The 27,915-nt window shown below is 45.0% G+C and overlaps 1 protein-coding gene across 1 annotated transcript in view; it reads left to right on the forward strand.

Annotated features, from left to right (window-relative positions):
- Window positions 1–27,915, forward strand: part of KCNQ3 (potassium voltage-gated channel subfamily Q member 3) — a 342,569-nt gene that overhangs the window by 282,154 nt on the left and 32,500 nt on the right. Inside the window, exons 2-9 of the mRNA XM_017500329.2 lie at window positions 5,220–5,310; window positions 7,040–7,166; window positions 10,701–10,873; window positions 15,640–15,795; window positions 16,954–17,064; window positions 18,609–18,704; window positions 20,776–20,870; window positions 27,876–27,902. Coding sequence (XP_017355818.1) covers window positions 5,220–5,310; window positions 7,040–7,166; window positions 10,701–10,873; window positions 15,640–15,795; window positions 16,954–17,064; window positions 18,609–18,704; window positions 20,776–20,870; window positions 27,876–27,902 — 876 coding nt within the window. The remainder of the gene's footprint in view (window positions 1–5,219; window positions 5,311–7,039; window positions 7,167–10,700; window positions 10,874–15,639; window positions 15,796–16,953; window positions 17,065–18,608; window positions 18,705–20,775; window positions 20,871–27,875; window positions 27,903–27,915) is intronic.

Genomic DNA, 27,915 nt, shown 5'->3' on the forward strand with positions numbered 1-27,915 from the left:
GGCTGGGCACAGAAGCTCATGCCTCTAATCTCAGTGTCTTGAGAGGCTAAAAAGGAGGATCTTTTGAGACCAGGAGTTCAAGGCCAGCCTGAGCAATATAGCAAGACCCCATCTCTATAAAAAGAAAACCATCAGTGGCGGTGCTGGACCTGTAGTCCCAGCTACTTGGGAGACTGAGATGGGAGAATCACTTGAGCCCAGGAGTTAAAGGTTAGAGTGAGCTATGATCATGCCACTGCCTTCCTGCCTGGGTGACAGGCATGTCTCTCTTTAAAAAAAAAAAATCTGCCAAATAAAGCTCAAACTCTTCATTTGATCTACAAAACCTTTCATATCATGCTTCCAGCCTATCTCTTCAGATTTACTTTATATCCCTTGCCTTTAATTTCAACAACAAGGCCATTGCTAATTGCTGAAATTGTTTTTATTCATTCTCTAAACACGTATTAGTTCTTATTAAGTGCCAGGTTTGAGCTATTCACTGAGATACAGAGAGGAACAAGACATAGTCTCTGCCCTCCAGGAGCAGAGTCTAGCAGAGCCAATACGCACATGCAGCCCAGACCTCATTTGGGTTACCCTGCTCTGTAAAAGTCAGATGCACTCGGTGCAGACTCTTGTTCCACACTGCATTAGTTTTCTATTGCTGCATAACAAATAGCCGCTTACTTAGAGGCTTACAACAACACACAATTTTTTAATCTCAGTTTTCATGAAGAGTCTAGCATGGCTTAACTGAGTCCTCTGCTGAGTGTGTCACAAAGCAGCAGTCATGGAGTTGGCTGGGCTGTGTTCCTCTCTGGAGCTTGTGGGAGGACTCCCCAAGATCCCGTATTTGTTGATCCTTGCAGTTCCAGAACAGGTCCCACCTTCATTCTGGACATCAGCCAGGGGCTGCTATCAAGTCCAAGAATCCACCACAGTTCCTTGCCACATAGCTGTCACAGGCCTTTCAAAACACAGAAGCTCACATCAAGACCAGCAGGAGAATCCCTACCCCCAATATGCCATGGCAGAGTCTCATATAATGTAACATAATCACGGGCATGACTATCCAGTTGCTTTTGCCATATTTTTTGAAAAAGTACACAAAAGAGTGACATCTTATCTCTTTCACCATCTTCTATTGTTAGAAGCAAGTCACAGGTTCTGCTTGCACTCAGAAAAGACAATTATGCAACTGCATGACTCATTGGAGATTACCTTAGGCCATGCCCACCATACACACAACTTGAATCTTTCCAAGATTTATATATTTTTATATACATACATCCCAAGCACAGGGAGCCATGTAAAGTCTCAGAGTCCAGCTAAAGACTCCTATTCCTGCCAGATTAGTTCAGCTGTGGGACACCAACCTGTCTCTTCTCCCCATGCACTGACCCAGCCATCAGCTGGGATTGATGCCAGCACCAGGATGGATGCCAACTAAAAACAAAATCACTTACGAAGCTGTGGTTGATGGTTTACATTGTTACACCAGGAACTTAACATTTTAACCAATCTTGTTCTGAAATCCTTCAGCACGTGGCTAGACCATAACCTCTTCTCGTTTTTGTCATTCCTGGCCCTCAACACAAATCCCCATCTCTAATTTTTGGTTAATTTTTATTGGTAAGCAGTTTAGCAGTCTCATCTTTTTAGGGTTGCAACTTTTACTTCAATCATATCAATAAAGTATTTCTCTAGACAAAGGCAGTTTCTTCCCTTAAAGGAGTCCTATTTTCAGGTGTTAAGTCAGTATTTTTATTTAGCACATGATGCATGCAAACAATTGCAAGATGATAAGGGGTTGTGGTCCATGCTGGCATAGAAATGCATCAGGGTGCTCTGGGATCCCAGGGACAAGATCACACAAGGGAGCCTGCAGAGAACAGCTGTCAGGGAAGGCTCTGGAGGCTAGGCATGATGGGCGGTGCCAAGACATAGCAAGTTAATGATGGGGACATGGCAAAAGTGGGCAGGGAAGAGGACTATCAAGACAGATGGCACATGGGTCAGAGAGTTTGAGTAAGTTCTGTCATTTGTAGGACCAGCCTGGGTGTGGGGAAGCAGCGGGAGATGACAAGGCTGTGAGGAGGGCAAGGCTAGATCATAAAAGGCCCACATCCCTTCTTAAGAAAAAAAATCAAACTTGATTCTTTGCCCATGAACTTTTGCACCTTCTGCGTATGTACATATTGTTCACAATGCCTGGGGGTCCAGACTCCAGGTCAACACATAAAATGGGAATGTCCCGGATAAACTTGGGAATTTGGTCAACTGCAGCATAGCTTTGAATTTCCTTCCAACCTCTTGGCTGCAGTCCCTCCTGGATTCTCCCAAAGCATGTGAACACGTGGGTCATAACCTCAACTACATTCTCCAGTAATTATTTGTCCTGTTTCCCCCATGTACTAAGGAGTCCTTGCATAATGAAGAATAGGTTTTATTTATGTTTGTATCCTTAAAACCAGTACAATGTCTGGGACAAAAGAGGCACCAAATAAATTGATATTAAGTTACAATAAAATGATAGTTAACTCTTACTGAAGGCTAACTTTTCCAGGCACCTGACATGGATTACATCATAGACTAACTGAGGATACGGACACTTTAATTGTATTCATTTTACACAGAAGGAAACCGTGATGCAGAAATGTTTTGTATTTTGTCTAAGAACACACTTATCATAAGAGAAAGAAGATGATTCTAACTAAGGAAGGTCTTATCTACAGAGCCTAAGAATGAATGAAATAAAGTCTTGAGAGAACTATAATGTGGACTTGCAGAATCTTCTGAGAGTGATTAATTTCTCTGTATGTTTCCCAGGGCCTGACTGGCCAATGATGAGAATGTTACTATGAGAGCATCATAATTCTAAACAATTGACTCAACAATATCTCACATCAATTGTTTCCTGAAGTCCTCAGAATTATGGTGAGCTCTAGGCAGATTCATTATTCTCATTCAACAGATGTGATGACCAGGATCTGTCAAGTCAATGAGCTGCTCAAAATCACATAAAAAGCACCAGAGCTTCCTTTTAAGCCCATGTCTTTGAACTCCAGGCTTTTTGGTCATTTCACTGACAACGTAGTTACCCTGATAGTAGTGATTCTTTCTCATGAATTTCTTCATTTCTAAAATGGGAATGGTCATCTCTAACTTGGGAGGTTGTAGAAGAAATTACTGATGTTGTTGCCATCATCAGCACCACCACCATCATCATCACCACCATCATCATCACTATTGTCACCACCACCATCATCAGCATCATTACCACCATCATCATGACTGTCATCACCACCATCGTCATCACCACCGTCATCATCACCGTCATCATCACCATCATCACCACCATCATCATCACCATCATCATCACCATCATCACCACCATCATCATCACCATCATCATCACCATCATCACCACCATCATCACCATCATCATCACCATCATCACCACCATCGTCATCACCACCATCATCATCACCATCATCACCACCATCATCACCATCATCATCACCACTGTCATCAACACCATCATCACCACCATCATCATCAGCATCATTACCACCATCATCATGACTGTCATCACCACCATCATCATCACCACCGTCATCATCACCATCATCATCACCACCATCATCACCATCATCATCGTCACCATCATCACCACCATCATCATCACCACCATCATCATCACCATTATCATCACCATCATCACCAGCATCATCATCACTGTCATCACCACCATCATGATCACCATCATCATCATCACCATCACCACCACCATCATCACCACCATCACCACAATCATCATCATCATTACCATCATCATGACCATCATCACCACAGTCATCATCATCATCATCATCACCTGAGAAGATGTCAAATAAAAGGTCCAAACACAGGAAGGAGTTGGGAATCCTGTATAGGTTCCTGGGCATGATTGGAGACACAAAGATTCATGTCTGAAGATCAGCAGGTTTATTGATCTGAAAATATAATCAGGATCACTAAAGGTCAGGGGCAGGACTAGGTCTCCGCCAAGGTCAGAAGCAGATATTTCCATCCTTCTTACTTCATGGTCCTTACTGTCACACCATGAGACAACTTTCTGTTTATCTGAACTGTGAGGTCATGGAGACAGATCCAGCTTATTTTGAATTCCAGCTCTGTATGCTTGGCATCTGCCATATAAATGTTGAATGAATGAATGAACAAAAGCCAAAAAATCATGGGTAGAACCTTAGTAAAGTGGAAAACTAGATTACCTGGGGTAGGAGAGCTCGAGTCTATACTACCAAGCTTTACCTATAAACCCTAGCTTGTAAATTCCCTCTTGGACACCCAGGGAACCTGATACTAACCACTGAACCAAAGACTCTCCATCAAGAGAGAGAACCATTTTCTTTACTAAAACAATGAAACATGGACTCTCTCTCTCACTTTCTCTCTCTCTCTCTGTCTCTGTCTCTCTCTCTCTCTCTCTCTACACACACACACACACACACACACACACACACACACACACCCCTCACAGAGTTTATGAAGATAACAATCTAAAAGAATTGTTTGTAGTTCACTCCTGCCTGGTCCTGGGCATAAACCAGGTGACCTTTCCATGAATTTTAAAGGACCAGCATTCTGAATCGTTCAGTGTGGTAGTTCCTGTTTTTTATAGCATTTCAAAAACAATTCCAAAGACCCCCAAGTGAAAGAAGTTCTTTAATATCCACTGACTGTAAAAATGAATAATATTCATACTTGATGACCGAAGCCTTTGCTGAATTTTTCAATCTTTGGAATAAATTTCTGTTTTCTTCGTACTAAGAAAACATTTTCATATATTTTAAAATCAGTCCTATGTGTGTAGAACACATTATTAATTAATTAGACTTTCAAACAATTTTCTTGGCTTTTGGACTTTCAGCAATGTCCCCAGGTTGGAACCAGATGATCTAGTTTAAATTCCAACTAACTGATTCTACTAACTAGCTGGTTAAGTAAAAGTATGCACACGGTCAATTTCTCTCATCTTGTTTTGTTTAACTGGGATGATCATTCCTGCCTGCCTCGCAGGTTTGTCATGAAGATGAAGTGCGATAGCACATAAAGCACATGGCAATGTCCAGCGGAAGATGAAACTTCATCCTGGAAGACACCATTCCCTATCTTAGCCTCAGAGCAAGCCAGGACTCAAAGATTCCTTAGTCTCTTTCCTTCTTCCCCTCTAGGTTCCTGATTGTCCTGGGGTGTCTGATTCTGGCTGTCCTGACCACATTCAAGGAGTATGAGACTGTCTCAGGAGACTGGCTTCTGTTACTGGTAAGACTGCATTCAGGGGTAAACACTTCAGTTGGGCATCCACAATAATGAAAAGGCAGTCGCCCTTGGGTACCATTATCCCTGACTGGTTGGGGCTTCTTGTCGTCTCTAGCCAAGTCCAGGCCCAAGGAAAAGCAAAGCCTCTGTTACTTGGTGAGGCCCGACATGGTCACATGGGGAATGAGGAATGGCATTCCTGGTAAGGATTTGCTATTCCACATTAGAGAGATGGGGAAATAAAGTCAAAGCAAAAACCAACGTATGTTATTAAATGACAAAAACAGCTTCCCAGTCCTCTAAAACTTAACACAAAGGCATGTTTTGTTCTAAAACGTGTCTGCTTTTTCTCCCTGGTATCCTACACTGTAAATTCCAAGGATCTCTCATTCTCTTCAAGGCCAGGTACAGAATTCCATTTATACATGAAACCTCTAAGTCTCCCCTCCTGGGGCCTCCATCTGTTCTCACTCTCTGTTTTCCATCAGCTGGTGTGATGGAGACAGAGCAGGGTTAGAATTCTTGAGCACGTCACCTAATGTACCCCTGACTCGATTTGCTCAAGTCTTTGCCTAAAAGATGTAAGGTCAGGTGAGAAGCAAATGCAGACATGGGCTTGGCCCAGCCTCAGCACCTGGCTGAGCGAAGGCTCCAGCAAGGGCTTGCTCTTTCTGTAGCCACAGGACAGCACTAGTCAATTGGCCCCTTGAATGACCACACTCTTGCGCGATTGGGAGTCAGCTCTGCCTCCTCAGGGTGACGCCAACTGCATGGGGTGAGGCCCCATCCTGCACACACGGAAGTGGTGTGGCCCCCTAGTTAGGGCTTGTAAAATAGTGGAGCCTTCTTCTCACACTGGGCAAGCTGAGGCACCAGAGTCAGCACTTCTTTCTGAGAGCAGGCATTTGCAATGGCATGACCCAGAGCTGAGACCTCAGTGGGGAATTCTTTGGAAACCACCAAACTCCAGGAACTAGGCTTCAGGGATTGTCGTGGAGCAGCAATGCCTCAGAGGACCCAGAGAAGTCACAAAAGAGAGAGAGAGGGGCAGAGGTGTCGGTGTCTGATCATCAAGGGAGGTGCAGGAGGAAAGGGGGACCCCGTGTCCTGGAGGCAGTATTTTCTAGTGCTTAAGCACCTGGGCTCTACCGCCTAATTACTTAAGCCCGAGATCCCTTCTGCTCCACTTCATAGCCTTAAAAGACTTGTTTAACCACTCTGTGCCTTGGTTTCTCAAAATTTAAGATGAGAATAATATTATCAAACACTTTGGGGGCTGCCTGGCCCAGGAACCAGGCTTAATAACCATTGGCCACAATTAACAATGCCAGGATACAGGCACTCGGTGGAATTAATAGATTGTGTTTCACTGAGATCTCTCTTCAGCCCAACTGCACTTCTTAGGGGCTTTTCATTCATTAAAGGGACTCTTTATAATGATCCATTGGAACCGAAACATAGAAAAAAGAACAAGTAATCACTGTGCCAGGCTTAACAGCGTTAAGGACAGTTAGCACATCAGAATGAAGACGGGAGCCCTCCAAACCGAATGGCGGGGATTGATCTGTTCTCCCCATCCCCTTCGGCACCCCCATCCCCACCCATCCCCGCCAACGAGACAACCAGCAACAACACAGAAACGGAGTTCTTCAGAACTTCCAAATAGAAATCACTAGCTCCCGGCAAGTGGGTCCCGGTTAATCAGTGCCTCTCCATATGCTCTTCCATGCAGGAGACATTTGCTATTTTCATCTTTGGAGCCGAGTTTGCTTTGAGGATCTGGGCGGCTGGGTGTTGCTGCCGATACAAAGGCTGGCGGGGCCGACTGAAGTTCGCCAGGAAGCCCCTGTGCATGTTGGGTAAGTCCTGACCCTGAGCCTCCTGCCTTCTCAGTTCCCTTCTTCTCAGGCATTGTTTCTCTGAGAAAATTTTAAGCAGCTATTCTGGGAAATCACGCGGCATTGTAGAGGCCAGCCCAGCCCCTGACCCTGCCTCAATGAGAAGGGACGGCCTCAACTATCCGATCCTCACGTTCCTTCTTCTGTGACTGGTCCTCATAAGGACGGCACAGGACAGGGATTCTTCATGGCGGGGGAGGGTGTCGCTCTTGGCATTTGGGTTGTAGAGCAGCAAGCAGGTCGCAGGGTACTGAGCAACCCCAGTCCCTGGACTTGTAGCACCCCCAGTCACGGTGAGGTTCAGAGTTACCCATACGTTTCCAGATGGGTTGGGATGGAGGCTGTAGGTCGGACACCATTGCTGGCTGAGAATCTACTTCCACAGCATCATGTTATATCCATTTTACAGAAATAGAAACTGAGGCTCACAGAGCTGAGTCATTTTTCAGTCATGCCGGAAACAGCGGATTCCATGTGTGGTCTTACTTCTTAATCCAAAAGTTGCTTTGAGAGGTGTCACCGGAATCCTTCTATTTGTGTGCAGGCAGTTTCAGAGTAGAGGAGGTGGAAGCCCTCACGGACCTATTGGTCCAGTGTAGACCAAAATCCATGGAGTCATAGAACAAAATATCCTTGAGTGATGGGTAGGAGTCTTGCAGCTTCAAATCCATGGAAGGTTGGAATTACAGGATCATAGAATGTCAGGGCTGGGAGGGCCTCCAAAGACATTTAGTCCAACTTACCGTCCTGCCTGTTGCTCCATTCCCCAGCAGCAGCTGTTAGGTGGTCACCTAGGTTCTGCTTGCATGCCCCCAGTCACAAGGCACTCACCTAAACTCCTCTGGCACTCTTCAAGTATTTGAGTCTAGACAATTTATTCCTCCTGTCTACTCCAGAAGAGTCTTTTACCAAGAAACACTGTCATCAATGGCTTCAATTTACCTTACATCACGCATTCTCAGCATCATACTCCCTCTCCTCTGAGCATGCTACCCATTCTTCACTTCATTTTTGAAAATTCATTCCCAGGACTGAACACTGAGAAGAGCTGGACCATGTCCTTTGTCCCAGATGCCAGGCTTCTCTTTGTGCAGTCTGGAATTGCATTGTCTTGCCCACTCCCGGCTGAAATCTCTGCCCTATTCCCACCTGCTGCTAAGGTTGGACTTCTGAGATTTTTTTATTGTCAGAACTTTGAATGTAAGGAGGGTATGTGAGTGTCTGTGGTGTGTGCGTGTGTGTGTGTGTGTGTGTGCAATGTTGGAGGACATTTTTAAATGATTTTTTCATATTTCTTTCTTCTCTCTTCTTTTGCCCTCTTTCAGTATCTAATCCTGGCTTTCCTTTATGTCCTCTCTCCTTTTCTTCCTTCCAAGTCTTTTGCAAGTGCAATACAATTAACAAACTTATTTTTCTTCTCTGGCATGACCTATCCAAGGCTGACCTGAAGTTCTGAGTGTGTGGGTGATAGCTTTATGATGGATGGTGCCCACATTCAAAGAGACTCCTTCCCAGTTTTAGCACACCCTGACAGATGGAGCCCGGACCCCTGCAGGACAGGTGCCTCCCCCATGGGGCAGTGTCCACTATTTTAAGATCAGCTGTGGTCACAGAGCTCCAGGTTCCCCCTCCACCCTCCCTCAGCATCACATGGTCCTTGGTTAGTGTTGCTATGTTTTCCAGTGTATTCATATCCACTTCTTCCATCATGTGGCCCTATGGGAAATGTTTTTCTGTGTTAGAGAAGAGGAAGGTTATCACACCTGTGAACATGATGGCCTTCATATTCAAGGCAGCCTCAGACCCTGACATTCTGAGTGAAGACAGATTAAACCTGCCTCATGGAGCATCTTAGACTATAGTGTTTATTGCACATCTGACATTCTTTTGTTTTCTCTACAAGCATTATAGATGAATAGCTTTGCACAGATGATCTGAGAAGCCTGGCAAATGATGCAGATGTATCAGTATCCAAAGGTTTGACCCCTAGGTTTTTCCAAAGGCCAGGCACACCTGGAGAACACTTTTATAAGGTAGGAAAGGCATCAGCTTTTTTGGTAAATGTGCCTTGATGTGAGATGAGGAGGTTATTCCAAGCTCAGAGACCAGCTCACACAAAGATATGGAGATGTATGCTCATCAAACTACACAGGCTTCTGGCAGATTCCCAGGAGCCAGATTATAGAGGGCTTTGCAGAGCTTGACCGTTTCCCAGTAGACAAATATTTCTTTAAGTGTATTTCTTCGATCTCTTGGAGCCCTTGAAAAAAATAGTTATGTGGTCAAAATATTTTGGGAAAGTCTATACTTGTATAATTGAGAACCACAGTATATATTCACAGATTAAAGTCTCTGAGAAGTCCTGCAAACCCTGTGAATATGTATGATTATTACGTTTCGATGTAAAATTTGATGACACTAGGAATAAATAATACTAATAATTTTTTTAAAACCCATTTAATGGACTTTTTCCCAAATTTACTTGGCCATGTGGGCCTTTTAACTTGGTAACTCTCTGCAGGAAAGTGGGGTGATAATGGATATGGAAATTGACTGCAACAAGGAAATAGAAAAGAGATCAGTTCCTCCCTCTTTCATACTAGATGATTTGATGTCAAGAGCCTGCTTAACAATCTCAGAAGTGTCTCATCCCTTTGGTCCATATCTGAAAATGTCTGTAGTGGACATTTTCATGCCATCTCCTGATACCAGCATCCCACATCATAGGTGGGCTTTACTTCTTTGCACAGTCTGCCCCAAGACCTTCTCTCCAGCTCAGGGAGATCACTAGGCCGGTGTAGCTCAGGTGTGTGGGGGCGCTGACAACGTGAGGGGTGGCTTTCAACCAGTAGGAGGCAAGAAAAAGAGGTCTGGCCTCCCATTTTACAGATGGACAATCTTGGGAGATCTGTCTACAGCTCAAAGGACTCAACAGTGACCTTGATAACACCCCCTTACATTTTTTTTATATTGTCTCTCTCTCTTTCTGCCATCACTTCTGCTTCCTAAGATCATCTTCCAATACATTACTTGAACCCAAGTTCCTATCTCAAGTGATGCTTTTAGGAGAAACACCTATAGAAACAGCATCTCATCTGAGTTTCGGGCTTCATCTCCATAGATTGAGCAGCTGCAGATCTCCTCCGGACCCCAGAGTGAGTCTCAAGGACCACGCTGCAGGAGACCTTGGTAAATTGCTGCTCTGGGGTCAGAATTGAAGCGTGGCAGACCTGTGTCCAGTCCCAACCCAGCTACTTTTGGCCAGGTGGCCTTGGAAAGGCACTCAGACTCAGAACTTCAGTTTCCTCATCAGTCACAGGAGAATAATCCCACTTACCATGTGTGGTTGGTGTCAAAATTCAACAGCAGTGCTTAGATTGTCCCACTGCTTGGCACATGCTGATCTGCCAGCATATAGCACCTGTGATGATGCCATTGCTCTTGCTTGACCTTCCTTTGCCTCTTCCCTCCCACTCTGTCTGTCCTCTCTCCCAGACATCTTTGTGCTGATTGCCTCTGTGCCCGTGGTTGCTGTGGGAAACCAAGGCAATGTTCTGGCCACCTCCCTGCGAAGCCTGCGCTTCCTGCAGATCCTGCGCATGCTGCGGATGGACCGGAGAGGTGGCACCTGGAAGCTTCTGGGCTCGGCCATCTGTGCCCACAGCAAAGTAAGTGTGGTGGAGAAGTTACAAGACCACGTGGGCTTCCCACTCACCTGTGCCCTTCCATGACATCCCTTCCTTTACAGTGTCCCTAGAAGTCAGCCATTCTGCCACCCTTGACAATAACGACCAAGAGTAAGAGGAGGAGGAGGAACAGGAAGCAGCGGTAGTCTGGGGCATGAGCAGGTGTGGTGCAGAGAGCAGGAACAGGTAGACCTGAACTTAGGTACTGGCTCCACCATATGCAAATTACTTTGGCCAAGTTGCTCAGCCCTCTTTGGGCTTCAGTTTTCTCACTTTTAAAATAGGGATGATGATGCCTGTTCCTTCAGATTTTTGAGAAGATGGAATGACCTCATTCAAGGCAACATGCAGTGGGAGGAAAAGGCTTGGGAATCACACAGACTGGCTTGAATCTGAACTCTGCCTCTGTGACATTGGGGAGTTTTGATGTCTTGGTTTCTGCATTTATAAAATTAGAATAGTAATGCACTGACCTCATAGGGTTAGATGAAGATGAAATACATTGATATGTGAAGAGCACTTAGAAGGTACCCAGCTCATAGAAATTGTTCAGTTACAATTATGTAGAGCCCAGAGCACAGTATGTACAGCTTAGTGCTTGACACGAACTAGCTCACCCCATGAATCAGGCACTACTGCCACCCCATTACACTGATAAAGAAGAAAACATAGAAAGAGGAAGTACTTGCTCAAGGTCACGCAATTTGATACAAACCCTAGCAGTCCAGTTCTAGGGTCTGTATCCAGTGGTTTGCTGCTTACTATGGTGGTGCTCCCCTCTCCCAAGTAGATCAGAATCCAGGAGGGGTGGAATTCCGTCCATTCCTTCTCTGAAGTCCCGTGTGGTTGAGCAGGTATGGATCCCAAGCAGCCAGAATCCAGTTGATCTGCATTCATGATACTGCCAGTGTTTCTTTCCTATTCTTAACCCAGGGCTTTGGTAGGACTTTGTTTTAATCCAGCTGCTTTAGCTGGATATTGGAGGAATGAAGGAAAACCGCTGTGTCAGCTCAGGCAGAAAAAAATCCCGAGAGGAGAAATCAGGAGGAACCCCAGAGACAGATGTTCTTTGGGGGTACAAAGTCAAGTTTACCTTGCTTCCCAAGACAGTATTTTTTTGTGCCCACCGTGGTAGGCTTAATAGATGCTGTTGCTGCCCCACCTAGGTCCCCTTTTAATAGGAATCCTGTGACCATTTCCTCAATAATTACATGCCAATGTGTCACATGCACTGAAATCCCTTTCTCAGGTTCTGTTTCTGGGGAGCTGGACCTGAGGCACTGAGCCCTGGGCAATTTGGCATTAAGGAGTTTAGTTTTCCTTTACGTGTTAACCTGACCATGCCGCCTGTAGCTGGACAGCTCCAAAACATACCCACACAATTCCTGGTTCTTCTCTCTCAGGGATGCACCTATAAGATATGTTGAAGAGGTGGTAGTTTCCTATGAGATCACATCTCAGAATGTGAGCTTGAGAGTCAGTCAGCAACTTGGCTCAAAATTCAGCCCTGCTATGTTCCAGCCAGAAGGCCTTAAAGGTGTCATTCTATTTTTATGAGCTTCCTCAATGGTAAAATGTGAATCCTCCTGGATGCTTATGTGAGAAAAGGTGCATTTAAGTGCCGGGTAAGTCGTAGGTGCTGATTAATAGTAACATTTATTATGTCTGAGTATGCTGTTCCTCACACACCATACACATAAGTATAGACATAAAATGGAATGAAAGCATAAAATACCTGAGGATCTTTCAGCTTAGAATGCAGTTTCTTGCCATCTGTTTTATTTTTTGTTGTGATACCTCTGGCAGCAGAATAAGTGAGGTCAGGGCATCCTTTACGGGGCCCTTTCTTCCTCCTGACCTTCTGTTTTATCTTTTACCAAAGGACACGTTCATAACACCTCTATGGGTTCAGTCATAACCTGTATCCATGGAGCTGAGTTGATCCACAGTCCTGGTCAACATTGGTGCTAAAAATTGCTGGTTTAGGCCCTTGCTTCTGTTCCTCCAAATTATAATAGATCCCCAGTGCCTGCTAGCTTTTGCCATGTAATTTCCTGAGACTGTTGGAAGTTTGTTTTATAATTCCTTGGGAACTATGGGCTTGCACTGCAGCCAGACCCCACTGAGGCAGAGAGTCTTTCCCAGGGGTGGGAAAAGGCTCTGGAGCAGAGCTCTCTGCACACAGACTTAGATCGATGGGCTCTAGTTAGACTCCAAAGTACACGTCGTGAGTGCTCCTGAAGGCCTGTGCTGTCAGAGCTGGGAGGAAGCTCTTCCCCAAGGGAATCACCAATGGCACTGGCAAACGGACATTTATCAATACATTTCTTCATTCATTTATTCAGTGTACTCTGGGCCAGGTTCCATGCCTGACTCTTCTGAGCACTCAAAGATGAAGAGTGGGAGGCTCTGTTGCACAGGGTTAAACTTTCGAAGTTAATGCTTTCACTAGTTAGGATAGGTCAGGTTCTGCTTCCAGAATAAATGAGCCCTAGAGCTCCCACGGCCCAGCACAAAAACCTAGATGTCTTCTGATTTACACTGTATCTGATGTGTGCTGGGTGGGCCTCGTCTGTCTTGAATATGATGAGTTGAGTTACCAAGACAGGGGAGAGGAACCTGGAGCATCCTGCAGAATGGGTTTAAGGGACAAGGAGGGATTCACTCCCATCACTTTTCCATGTTGGCTGGACCCCAGTCCTTGACTGCAGGGGAGCCTCAGCAGGTAGGGGAGCTGGTGGTTACTGGGGAACTGTCACAGGTTCTGCCACAGAGCTGCTGGCAAAAAGTGTGTAAAGTCAGAATTATTTTGAATAACCACAAGGTAAATGACTACAAAGTATAGAATTATGACCCATTTTCACTCTGTATTGCTGACTATTCTAACCCAGAACAGTCAGTTTCTTGGGGCACATGTAAACAGACAACTATTTCTTTGTTTAAGTCTCAGATGAAACTTCTGACTTGCATTTGGGGGCCAGAGGGTATGAAAAAACATGTAAGCATGAGAACCACACTCCACAGGCAAGAGGCTCATGCTCAGGCAGTCACTGGGAAAAGACGAGCCCGTGTACCTTTCCCTTCTCAAATTCCCTGCAGAACAGAACCTCGCTCACCAAGGGGAATGGCTGGCTGTGTCGCCTGTATCATCTAAGCGAACCTCTCTGCTGTAGACCAAACTCATACCAGTGCAATGTGTATGTGATGCTGTGGGCAAGGCCAGAGCATAATAATAAATGAACATAAGAAAATGTTGGAGACTTGGAGAAGTATGTTTAGAAAATGGGGAGGGAATAAAGGAAACACAGATGAACTCTATCTTTCATTGGGGGAGGGAACATCTAGAAAAATTTCACAGTGGAAATGACATGAGTCTGAAGATGACTCCATGCTCTTTGGTTGGTCTCATTGCGGGAGGGCAGTTCACATAGGGCTCATGTGAGCCAAGCACTGCAGGAGGCAGGAAGCAACCTTGTCAGGAAGATTCTACTGGCCCAGAAGGGCCAGCTGACTGGCTGTAGATAGTCAGATACAGGAAGGATATCAATGTGAACAACATTGTTCTCTGAGATGACTCAGCAAGAATGACAGACAGGCTTAAATCTCCAGATTGTGTTAACCAATAACCTTGCCTTTCTTCCTGCCCAACCTCCTATGATAAACCTTGAAACTGGAATAGAATGAGAGAAAGAGAGAAAGTTGGAGCTGGAAGGAGCACTAGGTCTTGTCTCCATTAGGGGTTTGAAACTTCAGTGGCTTCCATCCATACCATCCTTGCTGTTACTAACTCTTCATTAAATCACCTTACTCTTGTTTACTTAGTTGCATGTCCTGGTCTATTATGTGATAATATCTATGAAATCTCAGGCTTTATGCCTTCTTTTGCTTCTTTTATATAGGCTCTAAATCAGTATTTAACATAGAGCTACATTTCACTAGAGCTGCATTTAAAAAATGAGGATACTGGCCAGGCGCAGTGCCTCACACCTGTAATCCCAGCGCTTTGGGAGTCCAAGGTGGGTAGATCACGAGGTCAGATGTTCCAGACCAGCCTGACCAACATAATAAAACCCCGTCTCTACTAAAAGTACAAAAATTAGCAGGGCATAGTGGCGTGCACCTATCATCCCAGCTACTCAGGAGGCAGAGGCAGGAGGATCACTTCAACCCGGGAGGCAGAGGTTGCAATGATGGCCAAGATTGCACCAGTGCACTCCAACCTGGGCGACAGAGCAAGACTCCATCTCAAAAAAAATTTTTAAAAAAAGGATACTAATGGGAGAAGAAGATAATTTGTCCATGGCCACCCCTAAACTGGTGGCAGGGCTGGGTCCCTGTCCACAGCCCTGTCCACTATGCAGTGCTGCCTCTCACGCTGCTGCTTTCCTGGTTGTACTGAGCTTTCTCCTTGCTCTGCACAGTCTTTCACAGACCCTAGTCTCCTGAGCCCTGAGACTTGTCTTAGAGGCAGCAGCCACTTCCTCCTGCCTTCTTACCTTCCTCTGAAGCCTCTTGAACAGTGATATTGAAGTGGCCCTAGGCTAGAAACTTTCCTCTCTCCCTGGAACCATATGCTTGTTCTGTTAATTAATGATGAAATAATTACCATGTGACTGATCCCATTTTACAGTGATGGAAGGTGAGGATCAGAGAAGGTGAATGATTTGGCCACAGTCACAGAGCTGGTATACTTGGACTCCAATGACTCCCCAGTGACCACTTTTCATGTCTACTGTTCATTCTTTCAGGAACTCATCACTGCCTGGTACATCGGTTTCCTGACACTCATCCTTTCTTCATTTCTTGTCTACCTGGTTGAGAAAGATGTCCCAGAGGTGGATGCACAAGGAGAGGAGATGAAAGAGGAGTTTGAGACCTATGCAGATGCCCTGTGGTGGGGCCTGGTGAGTTACTACCTTGGAGGCCAACTCTGTGGGATTGACTGTCAGAGGCAGAGAGAGGGGGAGGGCATGACATGAGCATGCTCAGCCAGGCAGCTGCATTCTGCAGTCAGAGGTAAGAGCTAGACCTCTTTCCGCTCTGAACCTACTAACAGGAGACTCTCCCTCAGGGTGTGCACTTGGAATTGACTTTTCTCTAGTGTTTATAAAAAGTGGGGGCTTAGAACAGCCTGGTTGCATGGTTGTTTAGGGACCTAGCCTTATTAATCACAGACTATTATCAGCCAAGCCGTGCATGTGCAAACAAACCCAGTGACAGATACACACATGGGCATGCATAGACCTGTGTGCACGCAACCCTGCCCCCACAAGGACACACAGTACTAAAGCAGGCATTCGCTGAAGGCTTACTTTACTCCAGAGCATCTCTCTGGGTGCTTTACTTTCACTAACGTACTTTAAACGCAGACAACTTCTATCATTAGCTCCTTTTAAAAATGGGAAGACTGAGGTATGAAGAGATTAAGTAACTTTCTTTCAGTCAATAAGTGGATAATGTGGGATTTGAGGTCAGACAGGCTCTGGAAGCCACACTGCCAACTGCTCTGATAATCCTGCCTTTCACATGCCTAAGTACACATATACTGATAACATAAACATGTAAACACACACAGAAATATACTAAACACACCAGAACAGACACATGCACACACATTACACATGCACATATATATATATATATACACACACACACACACTCACACACAATACATACAGATATACTCATATATATCTATATATACACACACACAATACATGCAGATATACTCACAAGTACACATATATTCACACACATGGCTATACATAAGATTACAAATTTGCAGATATACACACACAGGAATGCTCGTGTACATACACATTTGCAATTATTGCAATGTTTGTTGACTGGTTGTCTAAGGTAGGAAATCCTTAACTTATAAACAAGTCTCAAGGCTTCCTCATTAGTTAGTAGGTACTTGGTGTCTTTTCTTCTAAGGGAACATTGTTATAAATGGGAGCATTGTCCAAGCTGGTAGAGAGGCTTAGAGGTAGAGCTCAGCTGACATGTCCCTGATACTCCTCTCCAGGGGGTACTCCATGTCTGAACTCTTCTCTCTTCAGATTACGCTGGCCACCATTGGCTATGGAGATAAGACACCCAAAACGTGGGAAGGCCGTCTGATTGCTGCCACCTTTTCCTTAATTGGCGTCTCCTTTTTTGCCCTTCCAGCGGTAAGTATCTTTGATATATGACGTTCCCAGTGTGACTTGCAGGACCCCTTACAGCCTGGCTGCAGCTCAGCTTGCCAGTCTCATCTTCTATCTTCTCATGCCCTATCAGCTCTCTAGCCCTTCTCTTAAGCATGATGATCCTGCCTTTCTGCCACGGCCCCTGCTGCTTTCCTTTGCCAAAGATTTCTTCACACATCAACTCCTCTTTCAATGCTGCCTTCTTTAGGCTGAGTTAGTTGCCCTGGGCATAACTCTGGGGATCATTCTGTAAGGGCGTTTCTGGCCCTGTGCCAGGACTACACATTTCCAGATCTGCCTCCCCAGGAGGACTGTGAACTCCTTGGGTGCTGGGATTATATTTTTTATTCATGCATTCTCAGTGCCTTGCACAGAGCAGTCCTTCACATATATGAGCTCCCTTCTATTGTCCTGTTACCTACTGGCTTATGTAAAAAAAAAATTTCCCTCAAGAAATAAGCCTTGACCTGTGATAGAATAACCTCCCCAAAGCCAAGTGTCCAGATATGTAATAATAACGAAAACAGATTGCGTCTGTTGAAGTCACTGTGTGCCTAAATCCTGCCAAATGCTTTACCCACATCATTTCATTTAATCTTCATGGCAACGTTATGGGTCAGGTGCTGTTTTTATCTCCATTTTTCAAATGTGAAACCCGAGAGTTAATTGAGTTAGTAAATTTTCCACAGTCACAAGGCTATGGGGCTGTAGAGCCAGGAATCCCAAGTCCACTGGTTCTAAAACCTGGCTCTTAATCATGATGCTTGAAAAAAAACGTCTTTAAGTAACAATCTCCCTGCCACCCACTTCATCATCCATTCTTTCACTGGTGATGTTATTTCTCTATTCACAGCCCTACCTTGTCTGTTTTTCTTTTCTAAGCTATTTGACATTGAGCAAATGACCTTCCTGAATCTCAGTTTTCTCATCAGTGAGTCAGGGACATAGGAATGTTACAAGATCTTCAAGTTCTCTTTCAACTTGAAAAGTGTGTGTTTCTATCCGCTTAATCCACGGGCGTGTCTGACCTGAACGTCAAAACAGATCCCAATTCTGGGGAGTTCTGGCTATAGTAAAAGTATCAAACAACAGTTCAAGAAGCTAAAATATTTTAAAAACTCAGTTAACATTACTGTGCATCTATTTTGTGCAATACCTTTTGTTATGCAGTTTATACACATTATCTCACTCTTTTCTTAACAAAATCATGCATTAGGCATTATTATCCCACCTGTCTGTAGAAGACACCAAGATGTAGCAGGGCTAAGGGGCCTGCCCAGGGTCTCACACCTGCCAAGTGGCAGAGTCAGAATTGAAATCCAGGTCTTCCTGACTTCAAGGCTTACTTAATCAAGTTCCCTATGCTCTTCAAGAGAAGAAAGGGCCCCTTCCCCCTTTCTTTGTACAATGTTGTCACCGCAGGGGCTTGGAGTGCAATTGAGCCCTACAGCCCCCATTACCCTGGCAATGGGGCCGGAATGCTAGAAGAGCGTAGCTGAGGACTGACCGCCTGCCTCTCCCTCCAGGGCATCCTGGGGTCCGGGCTGGCCCTCAAGGTGCAGGAGCAACACCGTCAGAAGCACTTTGAGAAAAGGAGAAAGCCAGCTGCTGAGCTCATTCAGGTCTGTCTGCCTGGAAATGAACTGGAATGGGATTAAAATCCAGGCGTGTGCACACACTTGTGTGTGTGTATGTGTGTGCGTGTGTGCACATGTGAAGGGGACATACTCATGAACTGGGACAGGACCCAGGATTCTGTGTGTTTCTGTGTGTTTTATGTGTACCTGTATTTGTGTGTATTAGTGCACATGCTTACTTGTGGAGGGCTCCATTTCTGTTTCACCTGTTCTTCTGTGTACTGAAGGTGACAATCCTGTCACTCTCTCATTCAGTTTCTAAGCGAAACAAGAAATAGACACAGAACTCAGAGATTAGTCCATCGGTTTTATTTATTTATTTTGAGGCTCTGTTGTCCAGGCTGGAGTGTAGTGGTGCGATCATAGCTCACTGTAACCTCCATCTCCCAGGCTCAAGCGATCCTCCCATCTCAGCCTCCTGAGTAGTTGAGACTACGCTCATGCACCGCCACACGCACCACAATGTGCACCACCGACTTGGTTAAATTTTTAATTTATTTTTTATAGAGATGAGGTCTCAGTATGTTGCCCAGGATGGTCTCAGACTCCTGCACTCAAGCCGTCCTCCTGCTTTGGTCTCCCAGAGTTCCGGGATTACAGGCATGAGTCTTGGCACCTGGCCTCAGCTTTTTTACTGGTGGTGTGTTGGAGATGAGAATTTGGCTTGGACCTGGGGCCATACTAAGCTTTCTTCTGCTGCTTCCCCTGAGATTTGACCTAGGGACCCATAGGGAAGAATCAGCCTGAAGTCCAAGTGCTCAGCCAATCAGCTAAAAGGAGAGTGGTCTGTCTCACCTCTGCCAAGCAGAGAGCCCATAAGTCAAGAGAGAAGGAGATGACTTACATGTACAAAACATTAAACCACTTTTCCCATTTGTCCTGCCCAGTAGACAACCATGGATCACAGACTGTTGGACATGCATCTGCCAGCCTTCCATCTCCATCACTAGCCCCACATGGGCTGGGGGTTTTGGAGAGCAGTTAGAGGTGATGAGAGAGGCAGATGTGTTCCCTCTTATACTTCAGAGAGACTTCCTGCTTTGTTTTAGTGGGCTGTGGGGAGGATGGGGGCACAGTGCATAGGAAAGCAGAGTGTCCTATCTACAGCCGCCTGCATGCAAGGGCACGGCCACTCACTCGTGAGCTTTGTCCAGTTGTAGCGAGTGTCCCTGTGGGTCTGTGTGCCTGACGGTGTGTGATGTCATCCTGCATATTGTGGTTTCTAGGCCAGTCCCACTTTCCAAGTGTCAGTCCCATTAACTCCCCACACCCCAAACATTAGAGCATCCTAGAGATTCTAGGATATTTGTGTCAAATCCTCCTCTCCTAAGCTCTCTCTTGCATCCAGAAATGGTAAAAAAAGACTGTCTGTTCTCATGTCTATTTGACTGAGAAGTCTCAGGGAACCTTCTGGAAAGAGTAGTACTTGTTTCTCTTTTATTCTATTTAATTTACCTTTTTTGAGATAGGGTCTCACTCGACAATCCAGGCTGGAGTGCAGTGGTGCAATCACGGCTCACTGCAGCCTCTATCTCCTGGGCTCAGTTAATCCTCCCGCCTCAGCCTTCTGGGTAGCTGGGACTACAGGCATGTGCCACCATGCCCAACATTTTTTTTTTTTTCTTTTTTTTTTTTTAATTTTCTGTAGAGATGAAGGTACATTATGTTGCCCAGGCTGGTCATCAACTCTTGACCAGAAGTGATCCTCCCACCTCAGTCTCCCAAAGCCCTGGGATTACAGGCGTGAGCTGTCACACTGGCCTTTAGTACTTGCTTCTTTCAGGGATTTTATGCCCAGCACCCTCTTCTCTCCCCACAGTCCAGTTCATCTGTCCACTCACCACAACACCAATTATAGCTCCTATATGGTCAAGGAAGCTTTTTCTTCCCGAAGTAACTTCAGAAAACCAAGAACCTCATTTTTTCTGAATGTTGGCTCAATGCACATTCAAATTCTTAGGAGTCAGGGCTTAAATGTTGTTTGGATGGTGCAGGATTCTGTGTGAAAGTTTCAGGTGGTGCCTGCTCATTGCTGCCCCTCTTTTCTGCTCCTCAGGCTGCCTGGAGGTACTATGCTACCAACCCCAACAGGATTGACCTGGTGGCGACATGGAGGTTTTATGAATCGGTCGTCTCTTTTCCTTTCTTCAGGCAAGTGGCAACTCATCCAAATGCTCAGAGCATGACCAGCCATCTCTCCTGTGGTCTGTATTTGTGTCTGTGGCCTCATGGTTCCCTGGAGAACACTCTTCAGGGCAGTGGTCTCCCATTTGGGCTGTACATTAGAATTATCTGGGAGCTTCAACAACTCTGGCTGAGCACTGTGGCTCATGCCTGTAATTTCAGCATTTTGGAAGGCCGAGGTGGGTGGATCACCTGAGGTCAGGTGTTCGATACCAGCCTGACCAACATGGTGAAACCCCATTTCTACTACAAATGCAAAAATTAGCTGGACATGGTGGTGCGTGCCTGTAATTCCAGCTATGCAGGAGGCTTAGGCAGGAGAATGGCTTGAACCCAGGAGGTAGAGGTTGCTGTGACCTGAGATCCTGCCACAGCACTCTAGCCTGGGCAACAGAGTGAGACCCTATCTCAAAAAAAAAAAAAAATCCAGTGCCCAGACCACACCTCAGGTTAGTTAAGTCAGAGTCCCCAGGGCTGGGGCCCCAGCATCAGTATATTTGATGATTCCAGCCAGGGCTTCCTAGTTAGCCAGCATGGAGTGGCTGCTAAAGAAGGTCCGATCAATGTGTGGGCAGGATCAGTGGGCTGAGGAAGTGGGCAGCCCACACAGTGAGCCACCCTGGAAATCCTGGGTGCTTCTCCAACCTGGGTACGGCCTTTACCCACAGACTACTCTGGATTCCAGGAAAGAAAATGTAGAAGAGGACAGCAGGAAGAGTCCTCCAGCCACCCAGAGATGCTATGTTGTGCTCTCAGAGGTGGGAGATTGAACTAAAGATCTCAGAGAAAAATAAGAACCTTTTTCCATGCTCATGGAAAGGGAGAGGGAAATTAATATGCACTGGATGTCTGGTATGCTCCAGGCATTAGAGTTCATATTTCATTTAATCCTCACAGATACCCTATGAGATAAGTCAGAAGATTTAAGGTGTAATAGACTCAATGGAGGCTTTGTGCAAAGGTAGATCTGGCCTCCATCTTCAGCAATTCTGATGGAAAAGTGATGGTAAATGCATCCTGAGCAGGAGCCCCTAGTGGGACTGAGGCAGTGACCCAGATTCCACACCTGGAGCTAGGCTGAATGGTCTGTACTCCCAAGCTCCTCTCAGAGAAGCCAGCAGAGTCAGGCTCTGACACTTTGGACATTATGACCAATGTCAGCCACATCTGGAGGCCTTCGAAGCCCCATGGTCTTTTCACTACTTGGGCTTCTAGAACAAACTGCTTTGTTTTGGTTTTTATACTGGGGGCCTGAACTCAGATTGTTAAGTTTATGGGTAGTGTGCTGGACTCCTAGAACCCTTGACTTGGAAAGAAAAGTAGATGGACCGTTAGCCTCATAGCTGGGGCTAGAACCTGCTTCAAAGCAAGTTTCTGTCATTGTATCTTCTGGTTCAGTGAACCCTCATACAACCCAATACTACTAGATAGGGGGTCTCCCCCTGTGCCCAACCACAGCTCCTCTGCAGACACACACAAACACAAACACACACACATGCACACACACGTGCGCGCACACACACACTCATTAGCCTCAATTTCTCTTTCTACTCCCGTCTCTAGATTATGAAAATAGAAGAGAATTGCAACTCATTTTTCTGCATAAAACCTTCCAGTAAGTGACCATGACAAAGAAAAGAAAGCCCAAAACCTGACCATGACTTCCAGGACCCTGAAAGATTGGGCCTCTGCTCTCCACCTCCACACATCTCCTATCTTGCTTTAACTCCTCAAAATGTTCCAGTGGCAAGTGCCCTTTTCCATTCAGGGCACTCAGTTCACTAATATTTTTGATCTCCTTGTATGTATCAATCACTGGGTCAACCATGGAGGGTCACGGTCACAGGTGACTTGCAAAGCGATCTAACTGACTCTGAAGGCAATGAGAAGCCAGATAAGCCAGACAATGACATAAGTAGATCCAGGCTTCAGGAAGATAATAGCAAAGAGAGTGAGGGTGGATCTATGGACTGAAGCCAAAGCAAGGAGATCAGCTAGCAAATATTGCAGGATTCAGAGTAAGAGGAAATGAGGGCCTAGACCAAGGCAAAAGCAGTTAGAAAGGAAAGTAGAAGGAGGACCTGAAAGAGATCAGGCAAAATGGACCCATGACTTGTGGGAGAGTTAGAGAAGTCAGAGGAAGCAAGTCTTCAATAAATGAATGGCAAAGTTTGGATGTACTTAATTTTAACTAGACTTACTTGCTCAGAACATGACTTACATGTTTCCATTTGATTCTAAAGTGCTATGCTTGTTATAATCATTGAGGATTTTGGATAGCATGAAGCAGATCTTATTAGAATGGGCAGATGACTTCTTAAGAAAACACAATGACCTTGAACTCAAACAAGAACACTTTGGATGCAGGACCAAGACAATTTCCATTTGGTATGCATCCCAAGGTGTTGGCAATGGGCCCATTCTTTTGGCTTGATGTATTATAAATAAGGCATTGTCCGAGCTGGCAGAGACTCGGAGGAATACATTGTGCTGCAGACAGTTGCCGTGATATGAGAATGGTTTTTAAACTAAGAGAGTACATTTCTTTCTTTCTTTTGTTCAAGGGCAAAAGTATAGTGTCCCTAGAGAAATTTATTTAGCAACCATTCTGAAGCAAGGCAGTCCCTTGGGAAAATAATGCCCCTGAATTCCAATCCACCCCGCATGTTAATGGCAAAGAAGTATTTGACAAGTCACTGGTGTTTTCTCACCTGCCTCCTAAAGGTTTTCTTGTCTTTCGTTTATGCTTGTTTTAATGACAACTTTCTTGAGATACATTTAACAACCCATAAGAGGATTTTACATACCATAAATGATACCCTTTTAAAGTGAACAGTTCAGTGGTTTTGAGTATATTCACAAAGTGGGGTATCAATTACCACTGTATAATTCCAGAACAATTGCACTGTCCCAGGAAGAAATTGTCCCCATGAGCAGATACTCCTGGTTCTGTCTTCTCCCCAGGCCCTGCAACCACTAATCTACTTTCTGTCTTTATTTCACCTATTCCAAACATTTCGTAGTATAAAGAAATCATATAATATCTTGTCTTTCTTTTATACATGGTTTCTTTCATTTTGCTTAATGTTTTCACATTTCATTCATGTTGTAGTCCGTATCAGACCTTATTCCTTTTTATAGCCAAGTAATATTTGATTATATATACCACCTTGTGTTTAATGATTCATCAGGTGTTGAAAATTTGGGTTGTTTCCACTTTTTGGCTTTTGTGAATAATGCTACTATGAACATTCACATACACGTTATGTGGACATATGTTTTCAACTTTCTTGGGTATATGCCTAGGAGTAGGATTGGTAAGTCTATGTTTAACTTTCTGAGGAACTGCCAGACTGTTTTTCACAGTGGCTGCACCATTTTAGATTCCTGCCAAAGGTTTCGAAGGATGAAGTTGTGTAGCCCATCTGCAATGTGACGCCATATCACAATTTCCAGCTTAGTGTAGTTCTTTGTTAATTTGCAAGTATCTATGTGTTTGGGGCTAGTAGTGATGGATGATTGTGGTCTATTCTTATTTTTATTTTATTACAAATTATAATTACAAACTCATTGTTTTGGAATTGCAAAGAACTTCAAAGAGTGCCAAGTCTGAATTCAGTTTTCTGTGAGAAGAACCCGAGAGCCTCCAGAAGTTCAGAAACCCCAGAGGAAGTTCAGGCCACATATTATGTTGGACATAACTGAGGAAAAACCCAGGTCTTCTGTCTGCTGGCCAGTGGAGGCTGAATGCACCTAATACAAGTTGATCATAAGAGTCTGAGGGGGTACAGGAGGATGCTGGGGTAGGAATGATGGCAGATTATACATTCTTATATACAAGGAGGGATGAGGGAAACCGTTAAAAATCGGACATTGATTTTATCAACAGAGCATGTGCAGTGCTTTATTCCTTGAAGGGAGAGTGGAATTATGTCTGACTTTTCATTTTCTGTGGCTCCACTGTTCAATATGGTAGCCACTGGCCATGTGTGGCTAGTGAGAATTTGACTGTTACCAGTGCAATTGAGGAACGGATTTTTAAATTTTAATATAAATAACCTTCTGGGACTAATGACTACTAGACTGGACAGTCCAGCTCTGGAATTGTTAGATATTAGAACTGAAATGGAGTTGAGAAGACTTTGCCCACAGAGTAGAAAATACTTGACCAAGAACAGTTAGTTCATTGTGTAACCAGGACTTGTTCTTTTTATGACCAGGGTCAAGATTATTTGAGTGCTTAGAAATGGGCAGAAAGGGGACTGTATTCACTAGTCATTTCCTATGGCCAAATAACATTGGATCTGCTTTCATACATAATCTTATTTAAGCTTTAGGATGTCCTGGAAAGTAAGTAGAAGGGGTAACTCCATTTTTCATTACCCCATTTTTATAGGTAAAGAATAAAAGAGTCAATGAAATTAATTAGCTTGCTTAATATCACTCAGCTGATAAATGATGGAACAAAGTTTGGAACCCAGGTCTTGCGCAAAAGCCTGTGTTTTTATTTTGCATTGTATCTCTGGGAAGAAAACATCATTTAGGGAGAAAACTGGCTAAAAGTAAGATGAAGAAAGGTATTTGGCTAATAAGACCCATTCTTGAAGATTATTGTTTGGATGGTGAAATTGAATAAAATGTGTGAAAGTAATTGTCTTAGTCCCTAGCCCATAGCAAGTGTTCGGTCTGTGCTGAATGAGTCCGGGCTACAAGGGAGTGTTGATGCCGAAGGGGGAAGGCACCTCCCGAATTACTGTCCTGGGAAACCACTGTTACAACCATGATCTAGAACACTCTGGAATATAGTTAAACCCTTTTATTCCTTTATTCCACTCATTTAGGAAATATTTATTGAGCATCCCTTATGTGCTAAGCCCTGTGTTTGGTATTGGGGATCTAACAGTGAAAGGACAGGTCAACTGCACCAGTCCTATCCTATCATAAGGGTAATGAAGATAAGATAGGGATGTGCTCATGGGATGCTGTGACATGGACTTTGCTGGGGCTTTGGCTGGAGCAATCTCAGTGGAGCATTGCACATAGAAGCCAGAGGACATGAACTAAAGGGCAATGAGGAAATAAGCAAATAGGGACAGTGAGTGTGACAGCTGGAGTGGATGTGAGGCCAAGGATTTTTTTCTTTGATGGAAAGGGTCTAATAGAGAAGGATAAATATGCATATGAGGGGCAGGGAAAGACTAGAAGAGAGAGAAGCAGAGATGGATGGTCTGTGGAGTATGGGCGTTCATTAAGAGCATGGACCCTTCATCCATTGGCACAAACAGAAGTCCAGGGGTGGGGTGGGTGGCAAGACCATGGGCAGACCTCAGTGAGACGGGAGTCCAGGTCATCAGCTGGGAGGAAGGTGGGTAAGTGAGAGAAGCCTGACGGTAGGGGAGGAAGCATGAAATACTCATCATGGAGAATGAAAGAGGAATGGGCAGTGCTAACCCGTTAACCTTTCTCCCTACCATGCCTTCTCTTCCAATATGCCCTTCAGCTGTCCCCTTGCCATTTTCTTCTCTTTACTACCTTTCTTACTTCTCCTGGCCTCAGGGACCCAGAACATTCTAGAAAGTCATAGCTTTCTGTGTCCACCTGCTTTGTGATCAACTAACTCACGACTTTATTGTGCTCGGGGGGAAATGGGCCCAGAGAATGTATGGCCAGCCCAAGGCCACACTGTGACTAGATGCTGAGCTAACTTTCAAAGCGGAAATTCTTAACTCTCCAACTGGGCCTTTGACTTCTCTGCGATGATTCTCTTGTTCTGTCTCCATCCCTCCCACCTGTGGATCCCCGTGTTAGGCCAGTTGTTCTTTCTAGGATGATGTGATCCAAGTGATAATGGCAGAGTACCATTTTATTTGTGAGGGGATTTGCTCAGTCTAGACCTTGGGCAATTGAATAGGAAACCCCAGGAGGGCCTCTGGGGAACATAAAGGATGAGTAGAACTGTTCCAGGCAGGGAAAAAAAGAAGGGATTTCCAGGCTGGGCACCGTGGCTCAAGCCTGTAATCCCAGCACTTTGGGAGGCCGAGGCGGGTGGATCACGAGGTCAAGAGATCGAGACCATCCTGGCCAACATGGTGAAACCTCGTCTCTACTAGAAATACAAAAATTAACTGGGCGTGGTGGCATGCGCCTGTAGTCCCAGCTACTCAGGAGGCTAAGGCAGGAGAATTGCTTGAACCCCGGAGGCAGAGGATGCAGTGAGCCAAGATTGTGCTACTGCAATCCAGCTTGGCGCCTGGCAACAGAGTGAGACTCTGTCTCAAAAAAAATAAAGAATGGAGTTTCAGGCAGACGGAGAGCCTGAGAAAGATTTGGAGTCATGAATATGTGCAAAGCATGGCTGGTGCACCTCCCAGTTAGGAGTGAGGGCTCCAGAGGTGGATCACCTGGGTTTGGGTCCTGACTTTGCTGCCTCCTATGAGCCCTATCACAGTTCATTTAACAATGAAGTGTGAAATTCATTTAATCCCTCTGTGCCTCAATTTTCTCCTCAGGAAAATGGGAAGATGATAGTACTCATAGGGTTGCTATGAGGATTAATTGAGTTAAGACAGTGTTGGCTATGATGACAATGGTGTTGACAAGCTTATGGGTGTGTGTGACTGCTACATTATGACATTTCTGGTTTCCGGATATGTCCCCATCACCAAACAAATTTCCCGAGCTCAATGTGAGAGCTGGGGCAGAGTAATTGCTCAGCAACCATTTTCTGGATGAATAAATGAATGAATGAGTGGCTGAAAAGAACCCTGAGAGCCTTAGAGCCAATGGGAGCTGCATGGGGGGGAATCTGGCTGGGGAAACCCACCTCCTTTGTCGGTTCCCTCCACACCGACCATCCTGTCCTAGATCTCTACTCTGCTCCATCATCTTCAGATGGAAGCTTTGCAACAATCTTTGGGGAAGAATACAGCTGTTTCACATAATTGATGCTTTTATTTTTCCCTCTTGTTCTAGGAAAGAACAGCTGGAGGCAGCATCCAGGTAAGTTTCTGAT

Source organism: Cebus imitator, unplaced genomic scaffold (genome assembly GCF_001604975.1).
Source record: "Cebus imitator isolate Cc_AM_T3 unplaced genomic scaffold, Cebus_imitator-1.0 Scaffold13, whole genome shotgun sequence".
NCBI classification, from domain to species: Eukaryota; Metazoa; Chordata; class Mammalia; order Primates; family Cebidae; genus Cebus; species Cebus imitator.